This window comes from Chrysochloris asiatica, unplaced genomic scaffold (assembly GCF_000296735.1).
Source record: "Chrysochloris asiatica unplaced genomic scaffold, ChrAsi1.0 scaffold00144, whole genome shotgun sequence".
NCBI classification, from domain to species: domain Eukaryota; kingdom Metazoa; phylum Chordata; class Mammalia; order Afrosoricida; family Chrysochloridae; genus Chrysochloris; species Chrysochloris asiatica.
The window spans coordinates 1,257,307-1,277,332 of NW_006408662.1; the positions used below are offsets into that span (position 1 = coordinate 1,257,307).

The following is a 20,026-nucleotide window of genomic DNA, read 5'->3' on the forward strand; positions in this document are numbered from 1 at the left end:
AATACCGCGAAGGCTCTCCCACTCCTCCCCTCTGTTTACAAACACTTATCACCTAGCTGCGATTGTGGCGTGCGGGATAAAGCACTGAACCCAAGGGTGCTCTGAGTTAGCACCTGCTCAAGGGCACTTAACACCTTCTCCTGGCCGATTGGACATGGTGTCCTAGCTGGTTGATTCACAGTGCACCTCCTAGTGCCCGTTTCTCCGTTCCTCCAAGCATTTCTTGGTTCTTGTCCATTCTCCCGTGATTCCCCAGCTGTCTATGTTGCAACTGGTTTTGCTGAGCAGAGAGAAAATAGTTGATCTAAGTAATGGTTTGTTTGTGCCTGTGAAAGTGTAGGGGCTGTTGTGGACCTTGGAACTCATGGCTAAATTCCTTCTGTGCACTTTAACCCCCTAGATGTTGTGTCAGCCTGTGTTTTGCTGACCCGTGTCTTTAATTCTTGCCTGGCAAACTTTGGTTCTGACTGAAGGCTTTTATTTTACTTAATCTGAATTGCTTGTTAATAACAGTCAGTCGTGTGCAGTGTAGCGTCCTTTTCTGTATTCTTAAGGGACAGCTGTTAGCTTCTGTGCTGGTTTACTGAGGACTTGTTAAACACTAATCATTTGCAGCCAACTTGTGGGAGAAAGTGTAAGAAAATATTGACACAGAGACATGATGTTTTTTGGATGATGATGTAAGGGAACAATCAGAAATCTAAACTGCAGAGTACTGATGTCTGTCTGTCCGTAGTCTTCTGCAGGTCATTAGCTTTCCAGTACTTCAGCTACACACGAGCAGAGCAGCAATGGAAGCCAGTCAGAAGGACTTTGAGACTGCAATGCATCAGGTGAAACTCTTGAAGAAAGACCCAGGAAATGAAGTGAAACTAAAACTCTATGCACTGTATAAGCAGGTAAAGAAATGCCTAATGTCTGATACTGTGGAGAGACATTTTAAACAGATGACTTCAACTAGATGTGTGCTGTATTACTCAAATCCAGCTTTTACATTTTGGCTTTGTATTATAGCCTTTGCTCTGATGAGAGCTTTTCTATATTTCATCACTCCAGAGTGAAAGACGCTTAAAATATCTAACAACTAAATGTGAAGACCTTTGGATCTAATATGGATCTCAGTTAGAATAAACCAACTGAAAAAAGATCCTTTGAGACAATTGGGGAGATCTGAATATAGACTGGGTGTGTTAGATAAGTTATTGTCAGTAGCATCATGGTTATGTAAAAAATGTTGATATTCTTTAGAAATGTAGACTGAGTACATAGGCATGAAATAGTATGGTTTGGGAGGTTCACTAAAATAATTAAGCAAAAGAAGAAAATAAATGCAACACGTATGACAGGACTTGACAGTTATTGAATTCAGATGGTGAGCTTTGGCAAATTCATTATCATGTTCTACTTTTGTATAGTAAAATGTTAACCTTTTATAACATTTTGCAAGTAAAGCCTCTAAACTGTAGAAATAGACCCTCTGGGCTTTTGTGTTGTTTGCTTTTCCTATAATCTGAATTAGCCTGTCTTGCTTTCATATGGGTGTGGAGAGAAGAATTTACCCTTGACCAAAGGAAGGTCTGATTTTGCCCAAGGCTTCTGGGAGGTGATCCCTAGGCCCCTGGAATAGGAATGTCTTTGTTTGCCCTGAGGCCATGGGTTACACCAGATTGCCTAACAATGTGGTTTCAGGCAGGGACTGGCCACAGCTGGTAGTCACCTGTGAACTCTAAGTGAGCAAGTGAGTTTTGGGCCATACCTGGAGGGACTGGAGACTGAGACAGCCACTTGAGAGTCCCAGTAAAAGGCCCGGACATGTGTTGACCCACATTGATAGCTGAAGGATCGCATATTCTGACTCCACAGGGTCTGAACCCTTCCTGGATTCTCCCTGCACGTCTCTTCCCTTCATCAGTATATGCCCTTTCCTTTTAATAAGCTGTGAGTCTAACGACTTACCATGAGTTTTGTGAGACCTTCCAGCATACTTTGGGAACTCCCTGAACTTGGAGTTAATGTCAGAAGTGAGGGTGGTCTTAAGGACTGTGGTCTTTTTACCTTCTCAGTGGACTTAATCTCAAGTGTGGCTCTCTGCCTGTAGCTTTTGTCTCTTTACTCCTTTGGATTCAAAACACTTTCCTTTTTAAACTGATTATATGAGGTGGCTTCGAAAAGTTCATGGAAAAATTCCATTATCTTTTTATTCCTTTTCTCCACAAACTTTGAAGCCGCCTCATAAAGTTAAAAATTTTAAATAGAGTTTTAAATTGCCATTTCTAAAAAATAGCTAAGTGGGATATTTTCTCTGTTGCAGAACACCCTGTCACCTACTTGGAACAAGTACAACTGAGATGTTGTTTGTCTTTTACTTGCATGCCCTTCAGTTATGTGGCAACCCTCTCTACAGTTACTGCTTTGTTTCCTGGTTCACCACTGAATGAGTAGTGTTTACTCAGTGGGTTTCTAAATGCTTATTGGCTGATTTATTGTTGGCTTATTTATAAAATATTGCCAGAAGATTTTGATTATATATGAAGAATGTGGTCATCAGTATAAAACTAAGTAACTGTGAGAATGAAAAAAAGGGGAAAAAAAGCAACTCCCCAAAACCTTTATCCAGTAGTACCTTGCATATGGAAGGCAGTTCTAACCTATTTTAGGGACTGGACTGATGGTTCATAGGGCATTTTACTTCTCTAGCCTCTTTACTGTTAATTTGTGTATTTTTCAAAGCAATATAAAAAAAAAGGGCAGGAGAGGCAGGGAGAAATTCAGATCAGTTAATGAGCCCTGTGAAAGGTTTTTGTGGCGGGGGGAGGATGTCGGTCAAGCCCTGTGAAAGGTTTTTGTGGCAGAGGAGGATGTCGGTCAAGCTTTCCTGTAACTGAGGTTTATGGGTCTCAGGTTGACAGGGCTTCAGTGGGTATTTGAGCAGTCACAGTTCCTCTCCTTTTCACAGGCCTCAGAAGGACCTTGTAATGCGCCAAAACCAGGTATATTTGATTTGATCAATAAGGCCAAATGGGACGCATGGAATGCTCTTGGGAGCCTGCCCAAGGTGAGTTTACGTTTCCTGTGCTTTTATTTTACTTTCCCTAAGGATACCTACTGTTTGTAATTAAGCATTTGTAGATGGAACCTTCTAGATCTTGATGTACCTCTCTATCCTCTTCATTGCAAAGGACTGCTTTTTTCCTGTTATTCAGTGTTTCTCAGAGTGCTTGCTTGTTGGTCTGAAGCTCCTTGCCTTGTCTTCTTCAGGAAACTGCCAGGCAGAACTATGTGGATTTGGTGGCCAGTTTGAGTTCCTCCGAATCCTCTAGCCAACGGAAGCCTGGTGCAGACAGCAAACAGTCTGGGTATGAAACTCTTGTGGTAACCTCCGAAGACAGCATCACAAAGATTATGTTCAACCGTCCCAACAAAAAAAATGCAATCACCACTCAGGTACTTACTGTCTTCTTTCCCAGGAAGCTGGTCTTGCCTTTCTTTCAAACACTATCATTTTAACAGCATTCCTGTTTTTGTGTTATCGCTCCTTTGGTTGTACAGGAAGGTTAGTAATTGTGGTCACGTCTTACTCAGCAGAGGTGAGCAGTCAGAGTTTAGAACCAGTGAGCCTCAAGTGGGGTCTGTACACAAGGAAGGCACTTGACTTCCCTAGTAATGGAAGCAAAAAAAAAAAAATTTCAATTAATATATTTGAAATATATGCTGATATCAACAAATATAGAGGCAGGCTGCGAACCTTAAGGTCAGCAGTTCAAAACTACCAGCTGTTCTGCGGGAGAAAGATGAGGCTTTCTGTTCCCGTAAAGATTTACAATCTCAGAAACCCAGTGCAGGGTCACTATGAGTCGGAACCGACTTCATGGCACACCACCACCACCACCACCAAGGTTAGTAAACTTGTCATAGGATGCTCCTGAGGTATCTTCATGCTGGGTAGATTTGAGAGTAAGTACAGTTCTGTTGACTCTGACTTAGTTTTAATATAAACAGCGAGAGAGAAAGGAGAGTACAACTTTGTGGTAAGTAGCTCGTGACCTACCTCTGCTTGAGATGAGTGACTTTACAGGGCAACTTTAGTCTGTTGTTAATGAGAATAATAGTACAAAACAACCACTCTATCCATTTGCCTCCCAAGCCCCGCCCTTGAAAAAAGTTATTTGAATGCTTGGTGCTGAACCAGGAGTAAAATAAGAGGGCAGACTCAATAGTAACTGAAAACAGAACCGACTGAGTATGTCATCTACATTGTAATAGATAGAGTATCCGACCGGACCAGTTATGATGAAAAGATCCCAGCTCTTGCCAACCCTGCAGAGTAGTACTGCTCCATAGGGTTTTCAAGGTTCTCATCTTTTGGATGCAGATCACCGGGACTTTCTTCCTAAGTGCCTCTGGGTGGATTTGAACTGCTAACCTGTTGGTTAGACAAGCACTGTATGCATTTTCGCCACCAATGGACTCCTAAAAAGAGCATATGAATTTAAAATAATCTTAAGGAATGATTCCTTAGAGTTAGATATCTGCCACTCTATTAGTAAAGCATTTGATTTGCAAAATTTATTTCCATTTTCCCTGACTGGCTCCTAGTAGGAGCATGGTGCTAATAGTAAATGGATGTTCTTAATGCCATGCCTACCAAGTGTTAGCACTTTTCACACAGAGGTTCGTTTGATTTTCATAAGGAACTTTCTAAAACATCATTATTTGATAATGAAATCATTGGAGCGCTTAAGCAGTAATTTGCTCAAGTTCACATAACCAATAAGCAGGAACCCGAATTGAGAGTCCTCATATATCTGACTCCTAAACCTGGTGCTCACCAGCCATTTTGTTGTGCTATGTTGTCATAACTCTAATACTGATAGAATTGTTTCCTCCTCCCCTCCCTTATCTGTATTCATACGTTATGTAGAGTCCATATGTTTTTAGCCACTCTTCCTTTGTCTCCATAATTACCGACCATTCCTTCCCACATTGAAATCTTACATAAGTTAGGAGCTGTACTTATTTTCCGTTTATTACAAGTTGTAACAGTGACACATTCAAGGTTTTCAGAGATTGGATTGGCAGGGTGGCAGCATAACAGGAGCTGTGAGATTGACCACAGGACCCTGCAGTATTTCCTTCTGTTGTGCATCAGGTCACAGGATCAGAACCTACAAGGGCACCAAACAACAACAATTATTGGTTTACAATGCTGGGTCCATTGACTTTGTGTACCCTTACGGTGGTTAGGCATTCATTAACACTTCCCAGATGGCCAGAAGCTTTTCTGCTCTATCTTCAAGTCACAGCTTAAGCAAGGGGTTATAGAACATGTTCTATCGCTTATCCTGCCTTTTCTATGTCTTCTCTGAGCTTCCTGGTGCCATAGTCTTTGCTACCCCTCCCCCATTTTAGCACTATTCAAGGAAAATATTATTTTTTAATTCTCCTTTTCCAGAACTTTATAGACTTCTCATACAATCCTCTGTTAATTCCAAAAGCTCAAGAGCAACCTCTCTTTATTAGAAAAGTGCTTTTATCCCCCGGCACCGACTGTAACACCTGGCAGGATAAGCACTGGACCACAAGGTCATTTGATTCACAAGGTTGGAGGCTCAGACTCACCGGCCGCTCCTCTGGAACCCTGTACAGGGTCACTGTGAGCCAGAACCAACTCAACAGCACTTAACAGCAGCAACAGAAACATAATAAGTACCAAGAACTTGTCTGTAGACGCAGTGACAAACCCTTCAGATGTACTAGTCTAGCTTTTACGTCATTGAAATACAACCAGTGTAAATGCTTGATGCTTTGCAGGGAATTGGCTTTGCGTACTGACGTTCAGTGAATTCACTGGGTGTTGGTACTCATTTTCTGAGTTTGTTTTGTTTTCCTCATCTTCCCATTCATATAGATGTATCATGAAATCATGCATGCACTGGACGCTGCAGGCAAAGATGACTCAGCCTTCGCTGTGTTTACAGGTAAGATGTGATCTCAGTTCCTAACTATGTTTCCATTCAGGGTGGGGTTCTTACTATATTGGCAGTTATAAGATCTTTTGCAGTTTAGAGATGCTGTCATTCATAAATATGCAAGAAGTATGATAGACAAAGAATAGATACCTTTATAATGTAAAAAGTAGGTACAAATTGGTAAGAAAGGCATTAAGATCCATTAGATTAAAGGGTGAGTAAACTGAATAGCCAACTTCCATGAGAAAGTACAGGGATTCAACAAACAAGGGAAAAATGTAACTTTATTAATAACCACATATGCAGATTAAAATTAGGTGCCATCTTGCTGTTGTTTTAATTATCTAAATGAACAAAGTAGCTTTCTAAATGATACCTGACTGACAAAGTAGTGGGGTCCTGGGTAGTACAAACAGCATGATAAACCAAAGGTTGGAGGTCTACCCAGAAGTACCTTCAAAGCAAGGCCTAGTTGCTTGCTTTCAAAAGAGCGATCGTTGACTCGCATATAAAGCACAGCTCTGCACCAACACAGGCTGATGCCGTGACTCACACACAACTCCCCAGCAGTGGGTTTGGTTACTGGGAGAATAAACCAGAGAGGGCATCACCATTGAGTCAGTTCCTCCTGCACAGCAGCCCTGAGGGACCGAGTCATCCTGCCGCATCGGGTTTCCAAGGCTGTGTGTGTCTTTATGGAAACTGACTGTCTCGGCTTTCTCTCACCAAGCGCTGGTGGGTTCCAACTGCTGACCTTACCAGGGCCCCTAATGGTCCAGTAGGGCCCTTTAGTGTCTTGCTGGAACCACTGTGAAGGGCTATAAAAATGTAACTAGTTAGAGGAAGGGGAGATTTGGCAACATACAAAATACATCCTTGGACCTAGGAATTCCACTTGAGGGAACTTATTTTATGGAAATAGTCCAAGGAATGGGAAAAGCTTTTTGTAAAAAAAAAAAAGATAATCGTTTCAGAATTACTTATCATTATGAAAATGTTGAGAAAGTCTAAACATATTGTCAGAATAATAAAGCAAATTTTAGCATATCCACTAAACTATTTAAAAACTTTTAACTGTAAAGACCAACAATATTGAAAATAGAATATTTTTTTAAATTAAAAACTTTATCTGTGTTGTAATTATAACTGGAAAATATTATGTATGCCCATGGACCTGGACAGATGACAACATACAAAAAGAAATTGGAAGAAATAGGATTTGGAAGGGACACTCCAGACTTAGATCAACTTGGATGTGAATCCCAACTTGGAACTTCCTTACTAATTACAATGGCTTCTGCTCCCTCAAGAGTCCTGGTGTGGTGCTGTGGGTTAATGCACTAGGCTGCAAGGTCGGTTTGAACCGCAAGGTCCAGGGTTCAAGCTCACCAGCCCTCCTCAGAAACCTTATACAGGGTTGCAACTGACTTGATGGCACTTACCCACAACAATAGCTGCTCCCTCCGTGAGGAGGACAGTTTTCTAACCCCTCTAGCTGAGATGGCTGGAACACTGGAGATGTCTGGGACAAAGCTGGCACTTGATAAATGTAGTTACTTGTTTTAACAGAACAGGAAGCATATAATACATACATATTGTACTCAACTTCACTTTCCCTTCTTAAAAACATCTAAAAATTGTTATGTATCCATACATACTCTGAGTTATTCATTTCATGACTGTTGTTAAGTGCCATGGAGTCGGCTCATAGTGACCCTGTGTAGGGTTTCTGAGGAGCTGCTGGTGAGTTTGAACTGTGACCTTGTGGTTCACAGTTCAGTGTCATGACTAGGGAGTAAAACTTTTGGGATTCCATAATTTTCTTTATCAGTTCTCTACTGATGAATGTGTATATGCTTAGTCTTTTGCTGTTAAAATGATACTACAGTGAATATTCCTCATATGCCTTATGTCTTTCAGCTAACATGTAATATTTCATAACAATTAGAGTTCCTTTAATTGCAAGAAAGTTGAAGCAATTTGTTTGGTTTTCCATTTCTGTTATTAATTCCTAATTTAATAGTGTAATCATCAGAGCTGATCAGTTTTGCTAGTTTTCTTTTTTATACTCTATTAAACTTTTCCATATATGTTGCTTTAGATCAACATTGCTACCTTGAAGATAGAAAGTTAGAAGATGTCCAACTATTTATATTACCCAGGAAGTTAGAAGATGTCCAACTATTTATATTACCCAGGACCACTTCTATTTTCCAAGCATAGAGTTAAATATATATTCATTAGACTTGACTTTCTCAGTAGGTTATTTAGATTCCTTATATTCTGTTCTTTCCTTCTAATAAATCTACCTTGAATTGGAAAAAATACTAAAAGCATCTATTACAAACCCACCAGCCACTCCTTGAAACCCTATACAGGGTCACTGAGTCAGAACCGACTTGTTGGCACTCGACAACAACAGCATTACAAAAGGCTAATACTGTCCTAATGTAGTGCTATAGAATAAGCACTGGACTGCTGACCACAAGGTCAGTGATTTAAACCCACCATCCTCTCCTCAGACGTCTCTTCAAGCATGTTGTGGTTAAGTGTCATGGACTCTGTTCCAACTCATAGCGATCCAGTTTAGGGTTTCCGAGCCTTGTGTTCAGCAGTTCAGTGCTGACCCTATAGTGCCACACCAGGATGTGGCCTGTGAAATAGTGTTTCATTATCTTCTGCTGTTGAATAGTGCTCTGCAGAATCCGGTTACCCTTGACTTTTCTGTTTAGCTTTATAAGATGACCATTTTTTCCCCCCAATAGACGATGGATGCTTTGCTTGCTTGATGATTATTCACTTTTTCCTAGGACATGCCTCTCTTTTTTAACTGCTGAGGCCTTCTTGTAAGTTTTCTTTGAGAATATTTTTGAATATTTTATTACATTTGCTCTGTTCTTTCTGAGAGAGATTGCATTGTGGAGGAGAAATGTCTGGCTAGTTATGTTTTGTTCCATTCTCTGAGATCGCTCTGTTAGGTCGGTCCTGCACGGAATCTCTGATGGTTTTTTAATAACATCTCTTCTTTTTGCTGCTTCCAATGAGCTCATCCCTTAAATGGTTGTGGATTTCGTTTTCGTTCTTTTGCACGAACTCTGCCACATCACTTTTCCTTTCTTGGGTCTATCACATCTTTTCTTAGCCTACTTCCACAAGACAGTTCATTTCTTAGTTTTTTTCTATAATAAAGTACTAACTTTAGGGAAAAAAAAGTTTTATAGCTCATCCAGTTATTGAAAATATTATTTGTGGCAGTTTTCTTCTGGTGGAAACATAGAAGAAAATTCAAGAACAAATCTTGTAAAAATATAAACCAAAACAAATGCAGTCCTTTGATTCTCAGTACTTCAAACACAACTGTCAAACAAAATCCCTGCCAAAAAGCAAGCATGACCTTTGAATTTTCTCTTTGATATGTATCCCTTAGCCCACTTGACTCTGGTATCTGCTGACCTCACTTCTCCCATGACCTGTGTGTCACTTTCCAGACCCCATGTGGCATTCCCTCCTCCTCCAGCCTCGCTCTTTCTTCGCTCCTTGTTTGCCTTCCATCTCCAGCTGCTCCTTGGCAACTCTCCAGCTGTCCCATCCTTGTGGAGTCATACTCCTCCACCTGGCGTTGTGGAGGAGTTCCCAAAGGCCTTTGCCCTCAGCACTCCACTCGCCCTCTGCCCTCTTCCTGGATGGTCTGCAGGCCCATAGCTTCAGTGCAGCACATGCTAGTGACCCCCACATGGGTCTTCAGTTCAGGACGCCACGGATCTCCTTTCAACCATGTCTCTGGATCGTTTCCAGTATTCCCACATCATGGCTCCATGCCCATCCTGTTGTGCGACTAAAATTCAGCATTTATTATTGACCCTCATCTTTCCCTTACATCCCATATCCAGTCTAATCCTATTTCACTTCCTCGGTGTGAGGGGACTTCAAAAAGTTCATAGAACAATTCCATTGTCTTTCAGTTCATTTTTCACACACTTTTTGAAGCCCTTTTGTATCTCTAAAAGCACTCTTTATTTATTTTGGTCTCCTGTGTCCTGCTCCAGGCTGCCACAGATTGGTGTATGACTCAGTAGGCCTCCCTCTCTCCTGTGCCCCAGTTTAGTCTTTTCCCAAATAAAAACCTTTTTCCTCCTGCTTTTAAGTGCTTCAGTAGCACCAAGGAAGCTGTGTGAATGAAGAATTCGTTAAACCAGTGTTGCTGGAGTCAGTGTATATCCATATGGAAAAAAAGTTAATTCTGACCCTATCTTACTCCCTACCCAGAAATTTAAAATTTATCATTTCTATGAGTCCTGGTGTGGTACTATGGGATAAGCACTGGACTGGTGTGGTTCAAACCCTCCAGCTGCTCTTCAGAAACCTTAACAAAGGTTTGTTTTGGGTTGGAACTGACTCGACAGTACTTACCAACAATAACAACAAAACCAGAAACATAAAGCTTCTAGAAGAAAGCATAGAGTATCTTTGTAACTTTGAGGCTGGCAGAAATTTCTTAGGCAGGACACAAAAATCTTTGATCATTAAAAAATATATAAATTGGACTTCATCTCAAAATTTTAAATCTTTGCTTATCAAAAGACAGCAACAAAATTAATATAAAGGACACGGACTGAAAAAAGTATATGTAGTGTATATATCTGCCAAAGAACAAATATGTGAAGAACTCCTACAAATTATTAATAAAAAGATGAACAACCAAATTTCAAAATTGGGTAAACAACTTTAGGAATTCACAAGAGACGATATGCAAATGGCCAAGAAGCACATGAAAATGGTCCTCGATATTCCTGGTCATCGGTGAACTGCAAATTACAACCACAATGAAATGTTTCCCTAATTAGAACAACTGAAACCCAGAAGAAAGATGATAAATCATGTGAGTCAACTGGCATTCTTACACCTTTTTGGTTAAGAACATTTTGAAGAATTGTTTGGCAGCCTCTTACAATATCAAGCACACGTCAGCTCACTGATCCACCATTATGTCTTAAAATGACTTTGTGCAACAATGAACATTTAATCCATACGTGGATGAATCTTAAAAACATAATTCAGCAAACTTATATAAAGTTCTAAAACAGACACAACTAATCTATGGTGATAGAAGTCAGAAAGTGATTGCTCTGGGGCTGGCGTGGGGGAGGGACGGGCAGAATGGTATAACTAGTAAGGGGCATAAGAGAACTCTGCGGTGATGAGAATGTTCTCTATCTAGTTTCAGATTATCATTACATGTGTTTTCACCACTTAACCATACTGAACATAAAAGAAGTAGTCATTGCATGTTAACTATAATTTAAAAAACAAAGCCATCACTAATGACTCCAGTGCTCAGAGGAAAGGCAGAGCCCACAAAGCCCTGCTCCACCCTCCCGTCCTGTTGTCTTTCTACAACAAGCTCTTTTGCTGGCTTATCCTGCTCCATGCCTAGTGGCACATCTTTCAGCCTCTCAACATAGCAGATGCTCAGTAATAGTTGAATGAATGGTGAATTTGTGGATTTTACTTTTACAGGAAATGGTGACTATTACTGTAGTGGAAATGATTTGAACAACTTCACTAATGTTCTCCCAGATGAAGTGGAGGAGAAAGCCAAACATTTTGCCATTTTACTGAGGTAAGATTGACAGTCCTGTGATTTTAGAGGGCTCACCCTTGTTCATCAAAGTGCTACTGAGCTGAACAAAGGAGACTGTGCACGCCTTTGTCAGTGTCATTGTGAGTGTGGATCAAGCCCATTTCTTCAGACAGCCTCCCTCAACATGTGGGTACTGGTTCCATCACTTTGTCTTCTGTTGGCTGATCTTTATGCCACTCGACATCATATGTGACTGGAAAGCATCAAAATGGACCCCAGCTAGAAATAAAACCCTCTTCTGTTGAGGTGCAGAAGTTTAGCACACGCTCCTTAAGCTAGACCAGTGCATGGCTACCATGACTTCTGGTACAAGGAGACTTGCATGGTCGTGAAAAGCAAAAATAGACCTGAGGTGTCTCTGTTCTATTCATTCTCCCTGCTGAATCCCCAGGCCCAGGTTTAACAGCACTTGATCCATCACCATTCTCACCTCAAAGGGTACAGCCCCAACTAGACTGCCTAAAGTGCAAAATTCACGCCAGGGTACACTTCAGGATTACGGTGTCTGACTCCATGAAGACCACTCAAATGATTGTTTCAGATGAGTTTGGTGGGAAAGCATGTGAGTGACAAGCCTAGCAGCACTGCGGGTTGCAGTTTTGGAAACACCCTGACTAGGAGAAGGGCTTGTTAACTCAGTGTCCTAGCTGGCTTGCCTATAATTGGTAGTGGTATTTTGAAAACTTAAACATGCTTTTATGTTTCCATTTCTGTAGGAATTTTGTAGACTGTTTTATCAATTTCCCTAAGCCTTTGATTGCAGTGGTCAATGGCCCAGCGGTGGGGATCTCCGTCACCCTTCTTGGGCTTTTCGATATCGTGTATGCTTCTGACAGGGTAAGTCAGCTCCCAGAGAGAGATGAGGGTAGGAAACGGATTTCACAGGGTTTCTTATATAACTTTATATTTTTATCAAAGGTAGAGTCTAATGAATTTGACTACTTTTATTTTTTCCTTCACTATTGACTTGAATTTTCTTAAAAAGCAAAACTGTAGTGAGCATTTTGCCGGCTCTTTTGTGGTTCTATATTCTAATTAAGTTAGACACTTGTTTCATTTTCATTGTTGTTAATATTACTCTAAAATAGGAGACACCTGAACACTTGTTATTGAGACAAAATAGCATATTTTTAGATTATTTGATACTCATATTCAAGTAAATGCATCCTGGAATTTAGAATTTTAGAACAGGAAGGGACAGCAAGCATTGACTACTTAACTCCTTCATTGCACTTTAGTTAGCTGAGTCCAGGAGACGTTACTTGTCCAAAACACACTTTGACTTTGTAATCTTAAAGGGTTCATCCTTGAATTGTATATATTAATTTTTATTCTTACTAGTAATGTATGTCATAGTAGAAAATAAAATACTGAGAAATATGAAAAATTGGGGCGGGGATACTGCCTACAGTGGGGCACAGAACTTTTTGGGCAGTGGGAATAGTCTCCTTGATTGTGGTGGTGGTCACATGACTGTACATTTGTTAAAATTTATCAACCTGCACACTTTGAAAGAATGGGCTTTACTGAGTATACATTATACCACAATTCTAATTTAAAAAATACATATTTTCTCAATCAGATATAGGACCCAAACCAAATCCATTGCCACTGAGTTGGTTCTGACCCATAGTAACCCTGTGTAGGGTTCCAGGACTAAATCTTTATGGGAGCAAACAGCTTCATCTTTCTCCCACGGAAGGACTGGTGGGTTTGAACTGCTGATCTTGTGGTTAACAGCCCAACACCTGACCCACAATCCTGATTTATTTTTTAAAATATTTTCTCAGCCCTAGTGTGGCACTGTAGGATAAGCACTGTACTGCTAACCACAAGGACAGCAGTTTATACCCACCAGCTGCCCTCAGAAACCCTATACGGGGTTGCTGGGATTGAATCAGTGATGTACAAGAACAGTCAAATGTATAATAAAATATAGTGAGGACAGAGGTAAATGGTGGCTTTTTAAAAAAAATATTACTTACGGAAAAAAATCACATATGAAAAAATGGTTGTTTTTTGTTTCTCAAATAGGCAACATTTCATACTCCTTTTAGTCACCTGGGTCAGAGTCCAGAAGGGTGCTCCTCGTACATGTTCCCGAAGATAATGGGCTCAGCCAAGGTAACTTTTGGAAACCTGAAAAATAGAATTTAATGACTGATCTATATTCTAATTTAGGAAGTCACATCTATTCAAAACACACTCGTTCCCCAACTCTATGTGTTTAATGTATGCAGGGCCCAGACTTTGGGAAGTGTCTATGGCAGAAAATGAGAAATTCTTTGTGCACCTCCAGAAGTCAGGACGGTGTTTGTCCATCTGGCGGCTGCAGTGCCACACATTGTGAACAGCACAGGGCTTTGTCCTCAGTCACCGGACAGTAGCAGTCTGTTGGAGGACTCCCAAGTCCTCTGAGCTCAGGCCCCACTTCACTGCTCTGTGCATGTGGGTGTGGAAAGGGCCTTGTGAGTCAAGGATACTCAGGCTCCATGGAGTTATAACTTTCAAACCCAGTCTCAGTAGCTTTCTCAACCACCCATTGTGCTGCCGGTGTGTTAAGGTTCCCAGGGTGGAACTTAGTGGCCCATGCCACCCTGATGACAGGGTCAGAGCCACAAGTCTGGAGAGCTAGCAGACGGGGCAAGACATAGGCACATTCTTCAAGATCTGAAAGGATGGAGAGGGGGCTTGAGCCTGTTTTTGTTGACTGAGGTTTTGTTTTTCTGTAAGTATTTTTATTTTAAATGTTGAGAATATTACAGACCCTGAAGTTTTTTTACTTTGAAAAATGTAGCAGAACCAACTCGAGGGCTTATGTCATTAGCGTGTGACGTTCGTAGGTCTTCTCTGGAAGTGAAGTTGCAAACTTTAAAAAGGCCCACTTGGTAATTCAGTATTTTCGCAGTTATGTTTGAAACTGCAAGTGTCCTTTATTTTATGCAGTCAAATAGAATTTGAGTACTCTGTCAGTAGACAAAACTGTCAGGGGTAGAAGTTTCAGGGTTTTTACAGTTTGACCATGATTTGTCAGTGGAGGCCTCGTATGTAGACCTGACATCGTAGGTGCTGCGGGGTGGACAGTGAGCATCTGTGCCAGGTTTCTGCTGCCCCTCCACACAGACACACAGGAGCAATTGCCGTACACTTCTGTGGGGAGTACTTAGGGGAGTCTCAGTGTGGTTTGCAAACTATTGGCAGGCAGGTCATCTACTGAATAGTAATTTTGAAGTTAGACGAAGCCTTTGTTTTATGAAGTTTACCACTTTAATCTTGCTTTTCATTTCAGGCAGCTGAAATGCTCATCTTTGGAAAGAAGTTAACAGCCAGAGAAGCCTATACTCAAGGACTTGTTAGTGAAGTTTTTCCTGACAGCACTTTTCAGGAAGAAGTTTGGACCAGGCTGAAAACATATTCACAGCTCCCTCCAAATGTTAGTACACTTACAAGAACCAAAGAAATAATTCCCTAAAGGATGCATATATTAAGAGAACAAGTAATACATAGACAAGACATTTATTTGGTTGTCTTCATTGTTGTTTTTAAGTGCCATCAAGTCGGTTCTGACTTCTAGCAATTCTGTGTAGGGTTTTCAAGGAGCATCTGATCAGTTTGAACCACCGATCTTGTTGTTAGCATTCCAGTACTTCTCCTACAGCACCATGCACATCTAAATTTGGGATTAAAAATAATAGTGACTTTTGCAAGTGTACCATAAGCATTTCACTTCTACGAAGAAAAGGTAGCGGGGCAGTACTCTGTGGGGATAACTTTGAGGAAGATGGTAGACAGTATTTGCAGATCACGTTTATCCTGGAATTCAGGTGACAGCGAGATCAGTTGACTGTGTATCAGGAGACCCTGATAGTATCACACTTTCTTTACTACGTGTTGTAGCTAGTACCTGACTATTCCTTAGAATCTTGCTGTTTGCTGTGTGGGTCTGAAATCCGTAGCTTTTTAGCACCTATCTAGGAGCTTAGAGATGCGTATCACTTGAGGCCCTGCTCTTCACTGACTGATTCAGTCTTTCATCAGTTTGCCAGGGGATGGTTTGCACATTAAAGTTTGAGAAGCACTCTTTTATAGAATCTTCCTGGGTGGTCCTGATGGGTTACATGTTCCCCTGCTAACCACAAGGTTGGAGATTTGAGCCTACACAGAGATGCCCATGATCTGCTTCTGAAAAATCAACCTTTAAAAATCCGCTGAGCACAGTTCTAGGCTGACATACTAGGAGTCACCATAAGTCAGTGGTTTTACTGGTCTCTTACATGTATCTTTGATGAGTTTGAGCAATAGGGAAATAAGAATTAGGATTATAGAATAATTCCACTACTATTAGAACTATTTCTGACCTGATTGTTGGTTTGTTTTCCTCAGGCTATGAAAATTTCAAAGCAGCTTATCAGAAATGTGGAAAAAGAAAAGCTACACGCTATTAATTCTAAAGAAAGCAGTATCCTCCAGGACAGATGGCAGTCAGACGAATGTATAAATGCGATCATGAACTTCTTTTCTAAGAAAGCAAAACTATGAAGACTGTTAGAACCAAGTCAAGGGCATCTAAGAAAGTGGTGTGATACAACTCTGATCACTAATGCTTGAACTAAATAAACTTCAATTGTGCCTTTTTCAGTGCTAACATCTCTCTTGTGACAATGGTACTTAACCTGATGGGGGAAAGAATTCTGTAGAGTAAGCTGTAAGGATTTGCATAGGAACCTTACATCCTTTGACATGAATTGCTGTTGCCAGGAACACTGAACATGAATTGCTGTTGCCTGGGCTCCTGCTCGAAAAGGCATTCACAGCATTGCACGCTGAGGTCACGTCTTTAAATACCACCACAGCACTCTGTCGGCCGCAGTGCGTGAATGACTGGATGGGGCCGAACACTGACAGCTTCTGGATGACAGACTGGATATCCTCTGTGGGCTGCAGGTTCCTCTTCAGCCATCTAGCAAAGGAAGGTGGTATATTACTCGAAAATAAATCAGAATCTCAATGTAATCTTTTTCATAATTTAATAACAAGGTATGAAGAAAGATTTGCATCATTTCATTGGAAAGCAATAAGTACTCTGTTGTTAAATACCATCAAGTCAGATATAGCAACTTTTATAAAGTTTCTGAGGAGTGGCTGGTAGGTTTGAACTGTGGATATTGGATTAGCAGTCCAGTGCTTATCCTACAGTGCCACATCAGGACTCTAGTAAGTTCTGTATCAGTTACTATTATTTCCTGACTTACGATACAGTCTACATTCTGGTTTCATGGTTCTAAAAGGTATCCATGGGAGTAAGACGGGGCAGTCTGCTGCCATAAAGATTACAGCCGTGGCATCCCTATAGGACAGCTCTGCTTTGTCCTGTACGGTCGTCATGAGTCAAATTGACCCATTGCAGCAGGTTTGGTTTCGTTTGGGTAGGCTATTAACGGTCCTTGCATTTTTATTTTAATACATTCCACATACATCAATTGACTAATCATTGTTTTAATTCTGTTTGTATCGGTTGATATATATGTATTAATTACATTAAGTATATGATTAAAAGGCTATAAAATTAACATAGAACATTTTACTTTCCTATGTATTTTCCTTCAGTATTCACAGAAGCAGCAGTCAATAAACAATATATTTCATTAGACAAATCTGCAAAAGACCTTTTTTGAAACATTAAAGACCAAGGTGTTAGTTTGGAGGACTAAGGTGTACCTGACTTAAACCATGGTATTTTCAGTCCTCTCAGATGCATGTGAAAGTTGGACAGTGAATAAGGAAGACTAGAAAAGAATCAATGCATTTAAATTGTGGTGGTGAAGAATACGAAAAGTATCATGACTACCAGAAGAACAAACAAATCTCTCTGGAGAGAAGTGCAGCTAGAACGCTCCTTAGATGTGAGGATGTCGAGGTTCTGTCTTTCCTACTTTGGACAGGTTGCCAGGAGGGACCAGTCCTTGGAGAAAGATACTTGGTAAAGTGGAGGGTCAGCAAAACAAAGAGGAAACCCTCCAACAAGATGTGTTGATGTGGTGGTAACAATGGGCTGAAACATCACAATGGTGAGGGTGCGACAGGGCAGTGTTGTGTGGTGCTTGGGGTTGCTATGAGTCAGAACTGACTGGAGGACACCTAATGACTTTACTTCCACTTGAATCTTTCCTTCGAGTATCATCTAGGTAGCTAACATACTGAACCTTTCATAGTTCTTAATATTTATATATCATTCCAGTACTCCTACTTCAAAGTGTTTAGTATTTTACAAAATAAATGAATGGTGATAGTGGAGGTTGTGGACCATCAAGTTGGTTCTAACGCAGCAACTTTATAGGTTTCCAAGGCTATGAATTTTTACTGTGGCAGAAAGTCTCGTTTTTCACCTGTGGAACAGCTGGTAGACTTGAACTGATGATCTTGTGGTCAGCAGCCCAACTTGTAACCTACTATGCTGCCAAGGCTCTGTGTATGAATAGTTGTTAAGTATTGTGAAGTCGAGTCTGTTCTGACTCAGCGATTCTGTATAGGGTTTCCAAGGAGAAGCTGGTGGGCTTTAATTGCTGACCTTGTGGTTTACAGTCTAGTACTGATCCTACAGCACCACACCAGGAGTCCATCTATGAATAGTAATAACCATTAATATTTATTGAGGACTTAACTTTTACCAGGTGGTGGTGTTTGTTAAGTGCCGTTAAGTTTGTTCCGACCCATAGCGACCCTCTAGAGAGTTTCCAAGGAACGACTGGTGAGCTTGAACCACCAACCTTACAGTTCAAACTGACTTTGCAGTCTAGCACATTAGCCCACAGCGTCACACTAGGACTCCAGGTTACTAGTGATTTATGTTTATAATCAAATTTTATCATCAATAAAACAACCCCCTCAAAAAAGAAAGAGGTCATAAGTACTGTTATTACTGCCATTTGCAAACAAAGTCCAGGCAGATTCCCAGTTCCACTATGAAAGCATTAGCCAACTAGTTCATCTTCCAGACTTCAGACATGTTATCAGGAGACACCAGTCACGGAGAAGGCCATCATGTTTGGTTAAGTGGAGGGTCAGAGAAGAAGAGGAAAACCCCCAATGAGATGGACTGGCACATGGACAAAAAAAAACCTACTTGAGGATGCCAGAAATTCAAAGCTAGAGAATTGCAGAAGGACGACAAATATCGTAGACAAGCAAGTTCACATGACTAGTTTCCTGGGTTGCTTTTTCTCCCCCATGTGCGTGATTTTGTTGCAGAGACAGACCTCAGTTGCAGTGGTGGCCATAGTGTGACTCATTCTGTAAAACCTAAGGAAAATAATCCATCTGGCCAGAAAAGGGGTCTCTGGGGATTAGAGAGTGAAGGACGCATAGGACTGTACAAGATTAACTACCGTAAAATGGTACATATATATGCTGTCATTCCTACAGCAATCACTAAAAAATAATACAAAGAGACTTAGCCAAAAACGCAATAGATGATTTGATGGTAAGTTTTTTTTAAATCAAGTAATTCAAAAGGAAAGAGTAAATAGTAGGGAAACAAACAGGTAAGCAGGACTCATCAGATGATACATCTAAACCCAATTTTATTGTTGCTAAGTGCCCTCAAGTCAATTCCAGCTCATATCAAGCCTATATAAGGTTTCCGAGGCTGCACGTCTTGGCAGGAGCAGAAGGCCTCATCGTTCTGCAGAGTGGCTGATGGACTCAAACTGCCAACTTTGTGGCTCGCACTCTAGTACCTATTGTACAGAGTCAATGTGCTCAAATGTTATTAATAATTACATTAAATATTAAAAAGCAAAGTTGACTGACAAAAAAGCAAACAATGTATATATTACCTGCATGAGCTACACTTAAAAGACATAAGTTGAAAGTAAACGCATGGAAAATAATATACAAACAGCATAAATAGACCTCGGTGAAGATGTTAATAATAGTCATAGATGCAGAAGAAACATTTCAAAATGATGAAAGGGAAATTTCATCAAGAAGACATAAATTTGTATGCATCTAATAGCAATTTCAAAATTCATAAAGCAAAATAGACAAAAAAAGGACAAAAAGACAATTCCACAATAGTGGATTTTAATACTGATGTTGTTAAGTGCCATTGAGTCGGTTCTGACTCGTAGCAGCCCTGTATAGTGTTTCTAAGGAGTGGATTGTGGGTTGGGACCGCTGAACCCGTGGTTAGCAGTTCAGTGTTTATAGCACCACACCTGGACAACAGCCATTGATAGAGATCAGTTAAAAAAAATCCAATGAAAATAGAAAAGATTTGAATGATGGTTATCACTTTGATCATATTACCATAGAACACGACATCTAGCAATTTCAAAAATACACCTTTTCTGAGCAACTTAGACATTGGCTATCTAAAATGAGAGGGCAATAAAGGCAAGAAGAGACTGGCTTACAA

At 40.6% G+C, this 20,026-nt stretch overlaps 2 protein-coding genes across 2 annotated transcripts in view; one reads left to right on the forward strand and one right to left on the reverse strand.

Moving 5' to 3' along the window:
• The first annotated feature begins 746 nt into the window (after nucleotides 1-746).
• Nucleotides 747-16,149, forward strand: ECI2 (enoyl-CoA delta isomerase 2). The gene is made up of 9 exons (XM_006870546.1): nucleotides 747-899; nucleotides 2,957-3,055; nucleotides 3,259-3,444; nucleotides 5,909-5,978; nucleotides 11,487-11,589; nucleotides 12,327-12,447; nucleotides 13,645-13,734; nucleotides 14,900-15,043; nucleotides 15,994-16,149. Exons 1-9 carry the CDS (start codon nucleotides 792-794, stop codon nucleotides 16,147-16,149), a joined length of 1,077 nt encoding a protein of 358 aa, XP_006870608.1. The 5' UTR covers nucleotides 747-791.
• A 17-nt stretch (nucleotides 16,150-16,166) lies between these two features.
• The window catches only part of LOC102817175 (chromosome unknown open reading frame, human C6orf201), a 62,642-nt gene continuing 58,782 nt past the window's right edge, over nucleotides 16,167-20,026 (reverse strand). The window contains 2 exon segments of the mRNA XM_006870572.1: nucleotides 16,167-16,379; nucleotides 16,381-16,570. Coding sequence (XP_006870634.1) covers nucleotides 16,167-16,379; nucleotides 16,381-16,570 — 403 coding nt within the window.